Source organism: Prionailurus bengalensis, chromosome X (genome assembly GCF_016509475.1).
Source record: "Prionailurus bengalensis isolate Pbe53 chromosome X, Fcat_Pben_1.1_paternal_pri, whole genome shotgun sequence".
Classification (NCBI taxonomy): domain Eukaryota; kingdom Metazoa; phylum Chordata; class Mammalia; order Carnivora; family Felidae; genus Prionailurus; species Prionailurus bengalensis.
In genome coordinates, this window is record NC_057361.1 from 34,404,984 (window position 1) to 34,412,428 (window position 7,445).

The 7,445-nt window shown below is 51.7% G+C and overlaps 1 protein-coding gene across 1 annotated transcript; it reads left to right on the plus strand.

Annotated features, from left to right (window-relative positions):
• The first annotated feature begins 4,762 nt into the window (after positions 1-4,762).
• On the plus strand, positions 4,763-7,134 carry MID1IP1 (MID1 interacting protein 1). Its single transcript, XM_043569697.1, has 2 exons — positions 4,763-5,068; positions 5,324-7,134. The coding sequence occupies exon 2, from the start codon at positions 5,592-5,594 to the stop codon at positions 6,141-6,143; it is 552 nt and encodes a 183-aa protein (XP_043425632.1). The 5' UTR covers positions 4,763-5,068; positions 5,324-5,591; the 3' UTR covers positions 6,144-7,134.
• The last annotated feature ends 311 nt before the right edge of the window (positions 7,135-7,445 follow it).

Sequence of the window (7,445 nt, forward strand, 5' to 3'; positions counted from 1 at the left end):
CCACAAGATCATGACTTGAGCCGAAATCAAGAGTTAGCCTCTTAACCGATTGAGCCACCCAGGGGCCCCTAAAGAGGTTTTCTTTCTTTTTTTTTTTTAAATGAGATGTAACAAAAATGCTAACTCCAACATATTTAGACATGCCAGAACCTGAAAGCTTAAGGCTTACAGCCAACAGACTCATTACTGCCATGTTCCTGGGTTTTAGCATCTTCCGGTCTCTCTTCTCCCAGCTAAATCTTCATAAGGGTGTTTCCTATAATGACAGTTACAATGGGGTTATCCTTTCCTCCCTAGTTTAACTCAGAACATTATTATGTTATTTCTGCATTTTTGTACCTTGTGACAGTGGTTCCTCCATGGGCAGATGACAAAAAATGCCTTGCTTCTTGACTCTGATCAGAAGAAAACCGGCCATTAACTGGGGACTGTAGCAAGGCCTTTAGCAAAGTCTCTCATAACATTCTGTAGTCAAGAAAAAATATGTAGGCTAGGTGATTGTAAAATTAACATGATTCATAGCTGGCTGAAACAACATACAGCAAAAGTTGCTAATTAATGGACTGATATCAAAGCTGAAGGAGCTTTCCAAATATTCTATAGAACTTTGCCCTTTACCGAGTGCTGCCTTTTTCCTATTATCAATAACTTGGATGAATATATAGAATAGTGATCAAGTGTATGGGTACGATCTGAATGCATTAGAGCAAAAAATTAGGACCTAAAATATTGAAACAGGCTGAAGTAATGAGCCAAATCTAATGAGATAAAGTTTAAGTAAGATACATATAAAGTTTTGTGCTTTGGTCCGAAAAGAGCTGCACAAAATTTTGTTAACCAGCAGCATATGGGTGTAGCTGTTAAAAGAAATCTATTAAAGTGGAATTAGGTGGAATTGTAAGGAAATAGATATTTGTTGGGTAGTGTAGAAGGAACATTAATTTTGGCATCAGAAAACTAGGTCAAATCCCAGCGCTGCTACTTTGGCCATGTAAACTCTCTGTTTCTCCCTTCCTCTGTTGTTGTGAAGTTAAATGCATTGACATGTCTAAGTTCCAAGGACTTGTGTGCAATAAATGCAGCATAGAAAGTTACCATTTACAATAAAATAGGTGGCCAGGCCACTCCGTTTAGAAAAGACGGTGCTTGGAATGAATTCAAGATGCCACCCTTACAGGCAAATTGCAGCTACTTCCAAAGACTGACCAGGATGAATGAGCACCTCAAAAACCACTGGAAGACCTGGGGATAGATGGTCAGAAGAAGCATGGATTTAAGGGAGACCGAATCTACCTTCAAATATGTGATGGTGTGCTGCACGGCCTCCTGGGGAGGCTCCAAGGAGGGCCAGCTAATACTGGAGGACAGAAATGACAAGAATGTGGGCCAGGGTGACCACTGGGTGGGGGTGTTGGGAGCGATTTCAGTATAAGTGGGTGGTTGGAGGACATGCCCTTGAATAAGAGACTGATTGTTGTGTTTCTTGGACACTTTGCATTAAGTGGTTCCTTCTAAGTTCTGCCTCAAAGTAATCCAGAATCTCCACTGCCTTGACTTGGGCTGCTTCCTAGCCTTAGAATTATACCACCTTCTCTCCAACGTTTGGCTGAACCTCTTATTTCTCCAATCTGCCTACTTTGAGCAGTTGACTCTTGCTCTCTATTTTATGAATTTCTCATCGTTTAAAATGCCATTCCTCCCAACTATCCAAAGGACACAGTAGAAGGAGTAACTGGCGGACACTTTTTGGGAGATGGGCCAGCAACGCATGATTTTCTGATTGCTGAAGTTAGAAGGTAAAGTGCAAATTAGGAAGCAGAACTTACGAGCTCCAGAGTTGGAGCTGTGGACCAAGAAGCTGGGGTGGGCGCCAGACCCCAGACAAGGCTTCTACTGAGACTTTAGCGTATTGGGAAGGAAGCAGAGACCAGGGGCTGCTAGCCTTGAGCCTGTTGGCGGAATACAAGTACTCAGAAGTTGTTTGTCAAGGACGACTTACTCTTCTCCGGAGGCAAAATAAAGCCTGGGCAGGTAGCTCAGCATCTTCAGCCAGTTCCAGATCTCGATTTGGGAAAATGCCTGGGGCAACCAGAGAGGCTGGCCGCCTCCGGCCGGGCCAGGGCCCGCCCGCACCCCTCCCAAGTGACCCCAGGGAACCATTTTTTTTTTTTTTCCAGCCGCGTGTGAGGGAAAATTGACTGCGCGCCAGTTGCCAGGGACGCGGCCGCCAGTTCGGCGCGGCTGGGGTGAAAGAGGACGCTGGGGGGAGGGGGCTGTGGCTTCTCACTGGCTGGGGCGCGAAGGCTTATTTGCATAACATTCTCAGACGGCATCTGATTGGCTGAAGCTGGAGGGGCGGTGGTGGGGTGATTCTAAGGGCCCGGAGCCCTGGCCCGGGGACTTTTTCGTTCCGGAGTTACTCCGGTGGGCGTGAGTTGTTGCGCTGGCACCGGGGAGCTGAGGAGGCCCGCTTTGGGAAGTTTTGCAGGCAGGTGCATGAGCCATCTTTCTCTTACAGTATTTAAGAAATGTAAAAGAACGGGGACTGGAGTAAAAAACTGGAGGATTAAGAGTGACCTCGAGACTAGAGGAAGGAAGGAAACGGATCGGGGGATGGGTGGAGGCCAAAAGGGCGGCTTTAGGGGCCTTCTTTCAACCCGGGCTTGTTTGCTGCGATCTCTTTGCTAGATCACTTGGATTTCCGTTTTCTGTTAGTTATTATCACATCTTGTTGGAACTGGGACGAAGACAAAAAGAGGCAGGATTCCAGCATTTAATTAACTCAATCTGAAGTTTTCTTCCAGAGGCATATGTACTTAAAATATCAAGAGGGTCTGTAATGGGGGGACAAATATGTTTTAATTAATGAGAGGATCAGCTACTGCAAACCGGATATGTGTTTCTCTCGATTTTTCCTCTTGCAATGCTCTTTGTAGCTCACTGGTTGTCAAGGTTTAAAATCAACCTGAACTGTTTTGTTCTCTCCTGCTGCCTAAGCACTAGGGGAAAGGGTCTGTGGCTCATCATAAACCATTTCCACATTTTTAAAGTTTCTGACTCTTCACATAAACACTTCTTAGCTATGATGAGGTCCTTCAGTAAGTACAATTAATCTTTGGGAAGTAGTTTAGAATTTACATAATTTTTACATCCACTGTCTTATTTACCCTTAACCAAAATTGCCTATAGCTCATGGGAGAAGCTCCATTTTGTTGATAAGGAAACTGACCCTGGAAAAGTTTCTAAGTCTCCATGGTGCAAGTGGGAGGATGAGATTTTCCCAACGCTTCAAATTTATATAATTATTTTTTGCCCTACATTTTTCTTTCCACTGATCCTCCCAAAGACTGCTAGGTGAGCAGGTGACATTACCTCAGTTTTATCGATAGAAAAACATGGGCTATGATCTGGCAGAGCTAATAAGCCCTGAAAGTGGAGGTCAGCAGGCTAGGCTCTGTCTCCAGAGGTCACTGACTTGGGTCCTGTTGCCCACAGGTCAGTCCTAGCACCAAGTCTGATTGTTTGCTGTGGAAAACATTTAAATACACATCTCCAAAGTGAAAGAAAGAGTGGAAGAAATAAACTCCTTTATTAGGTGTCTCCCCCTTGTTTTGGACTTCTTGTCCTGTGAGAAAACACTCTAGTAAAAGCACCCCTAAAAGATTTTAGAGAAAAGCAATTTAAAATTAGAAACTTGATCTTGCCGAATTATCTGTAGGACTGTTGGAGATCAGCCAGTGAAGGGCATGGCAAGGGAAGCGAGATGGTAAAAAAAAACTAAATGAAAACGGGTTGTGGTTTGGAGTCCCAAAGTGTAATTTAAGGTGCAATGCTCTTGAAAGTTAAATCCAAAGATTTAGTACATGGCTTAAGCCCTATTAAATGACCCTGTGTTTTAAGAACTATCTTAGGAAAGGAACATTTCAAACTCCCCACCCCCTCCACCACCAAAAAATATTATTGGATACCTACCTGCTTTTCTGTTAAATGATGAAAGACACCCAACACCGGGCCTAACTACTGTCACCCTCTCCTAGCCCTTTGGCAGCTAAAAAGCCACGTGGCCAGGGCTCTCCACCATCTCCGAGTAAAGGGACTTGGAAAAAAGTAGGTATTTGGCCACTGCTGCCCATTGCCACATCTGATCTCTTGGGAAAATGTGCAAATGGGATGGTGAGTTGCTCTTCATCCCTGGCAGCAGCTGTTACAGAAAAGATTGGGAAAGACCCGGCTTGGAGGGAGGCAAAAGCCTCCGAGGCTCCCCTCCCCCAGCAGTTGGCCAAGGCCAGAGCCACCGCGGGAACACCACGCGTCCACGTGCACCAGGCATGCCCAGCCACCCTTCTTACGTAAGAGCCCCGAGATGGAGTTGCCGCCGCTGCTGCTGCTGGTCCCTCTTCCCCGACGGCTAATAATAAACCAGGATCGTAGTTTCTGGGCCGTGGCCACTATCGATTCAGGGTTGGGGGCTCTGTTTGCAACCAGGGCTGTGCGTTTCAGTCATCCCACTTTGGGAGCATGTGCAAGGCCCACCCAAACCAACACGCCATCCCGCCCCCTGACCGGTCCGGACGCCTGCATCTTCACCCGAGCAGTGTCCGGCCCTCCTTCAGCTGTCCTGCTTGGGGCTGGCGGGGTGCGGCTGCCCCATCCCTCCTGTGCCCTGTCCTGCCCTGCCCTGCCCGACCCGGCCCGTCCCGGCCTGGCCACTGCGCCCTCCCTCCGCCCGGGTATCAGGCGAGAGGCGGAGCTGGCCCGGAGCGCCCCGCCCCCACTCTAGAAGGGGCCAGGAGAGTGTTACTCGCGGTCATCCCGGCCCGGGCCTTTTATCTTGGCGCTGCCGGGAGGCGGGAGGAGGAGACACCGGGGGTGGCCCTTGAGCGCCGGCGACACCTTTCCGGGGCTCTATAAATTGAGCACCTGGAATGGGCAGGGGGCCGACGCCACTACCGCCGCCCGCAGTCACAGTCCGGCCACTGACCGCAGCAGCACCCGCAGGCCGCCGCCGCCGCCAGCAGCGGGAACGCTGAGCTACCCAGCAGCAGGGTATCTCGAGGAGCAGCAGGAGGTGGGTGCCCCTGCCCCATCTCTGCCCGGTCGGCGTGGGTGCTGGGACTCAGGCGGCTTTTCCGAGGGCGAGGGGGGTGGGGAGGCAGCCCCTTTCTTCTCTCCGCGGCTTAGGCGGGCGAGTAGGTGGGACCGCCGGGCTGTGAGGGGAGCTCCCGGTGCCCGGGTGAGCAGGCACCGGGGAGGGCGCTGTGCGCGGGCGGGGCCGCCGGGCACCCTAGCCGGGTGAGTAATCTCTTTCGTCCCCGTCCCCCAGCCAGGCCTGGGCTCGACCCGCGGACCACGCGCCGCCATCGCGAGCTTCCGGGAGTCTAAGCTCCGAGCAGCTGCGTGTCCCGCAGGGCCGGGTTGCGAGCGAGACGAGAGTTGGAGAGGGCGGAGCAGGAGCCGGGAATCCCCGCGCACCGGCTCTAGCCAGGCCCCCGGCGCGGGCCTCGGAAAGCGCGTGAAGGCGGGCAGCCCGTCGCCCCAGCCGGCCACCCCGTGCCCCTGCGTCCCTGTGCCTCGGCGCCCGCCCGGCCACCATGATGCAGATCTGCGACACCTACAACCAGAAGCACTCGCTCTTTAATGCCATGAACCGCTTCATCGGCGCGGTGAACAACATGGACCAGACGGTGATGGTTCCCAGCCTGCTGCGCGACGTGCCCCTGGCCGAGCCCGGGCTGGACAACGATGTCGGCGTGGAGGTGGGCGGCAGCGGCGAATGCCTGGAGGAGCGCACGCCCCCGGCCCCCGGCCCGGGCAGCGCCAACGGCAGCTTTTTCGCGCCCTCCCGGGACATGTACAGCCACTACGTGCTGCTCAAGTCCATCCGCAACGATATCGAGTGGGGGGTCCTGCACCAGCCGCCACCGCCGGCAGGGAGTGAAGAGAGCAACGCCTGGAAGTCCAAGGACATCCTGGTGGACCTGAGCCACCTAGAGGGCGCGGAAGCCGGCGAGGAGGACCTGGAACAGCAGTTCCACTACCACCTGCGCGGGCTGCACACTGTGCTCTCCAAACTCACGCGCAAAGCCAACATCCTCACCAACAGATACAAGCAGGAGATCGGCTTCGGCAATTGGGGCCACTGAGCCGGGACGCCCCCGCCTGTCCAGCACCCTCACCGGCCCCATCTCTCACCCTCTTTCCCTCAAAGCTATTTTCTTTCTGGCTGTAGGGCGCGAAGGGCGATGGGCGGACTGCAAAGTTAGGCTGGGGGGGGGGAGGGGTGCTGCGTACTTGCAGGGGGCGCGGCGGGGCCGCCGAGAGGAAGGGGCCTCTTTGGGAAGTGGGGAAGAGAGTGGTGATGGGAGGCAGGATTGGGGGGCTCAAAGACCGCCCCTCCCGCCAGTGGGTGGTGGTGGGGGCTTGTGTTCTACGTTAGTGGGGATGGGACTGGGCTGACGCCCTGCATTCAGCCTGTGCCTTTCTTGGAGTTTCTTTTCTGTTCTTTCTGGAGGAGAGGAGTGGAGAAGGGGGCCATGCCGGGTGCGGCGCGGGGTTGCCACACTTGGGAGCGCCCGCCCGGAGCCGGGCGCTGGGGAAGGCGGGGCGCGCAGCCTCGTACCGCCCTGCCGTTGGGCTGGTGGAGGCCGCAGCGTTGCTAGGATTGCATCAGTTTTCCTGTTTGCACTATTTCTTTCTGTAACAGTGGCCCTGTCTTAAAGTATTTCAAATCTCCTCCTTATTCTGAAACTTCGGCGATTCCATTGTGATAAGCGCACAAACAGCACTGTCTGTCGGTAACCGGTACTACGAGATTAATGATTTTCTGTTACACTGTATAGTTGTCCTGTGGCACCCCTACCCCATCCATTCCACGCCCTCCCCACCCCCACCCCAGTGTGTGTAAGCTGGCACCGTGCCAGCTTGTACGAAGCTTGCCGCTCAGCCAGTGAAAATAATAATGTTATTATGAGAAAGTGGACTTATCCGAAATGGAACCATCTGACATTCTATCGTGCTGTACGTAGAATGATGAAGCGTTCCACTGTTGTTATATGTCTTAAATTTATTTAAAACTTTTTTTAATCCAGATGTAGACTATATTCTAAAATAAAGAAAGCAAATGTGTTAACGAAACTCGACAAAAGTTTGTTGCTTTTTCATCTGCCCGTGAATGGCCTAGTAGTGAAATAAAAATAAATTCAATTGATTCTTTTTTTTTTTTTTGCAAAAGTCAATTTTATTTCCTCTCTGGTATTTCAGACTGGTGGATAATTGGCTCTGTAAGTACTCAGTTTGGTTTGGGAAGTAGCTACCACAAGATTCACTTCCAAGCTTTTTATTTGTAATTCAGTGCCCCGGAGAGGCCCGTACACCTCAAGAAGTTTATAGATACTCAAAGTATCTGGGAAGGGACATACATTTTTCGACCACCTCGACCAGCTTTT

Excerpts from the sequence above, each read along its gene's own strand:
- MID1IP1 (XM_043569697.1), top strand. The coding sequence starts at position 5,592 with ATGATGCAGATCTGCGACACCTACAACCAGAAGCACTCGCTCTTTAAT.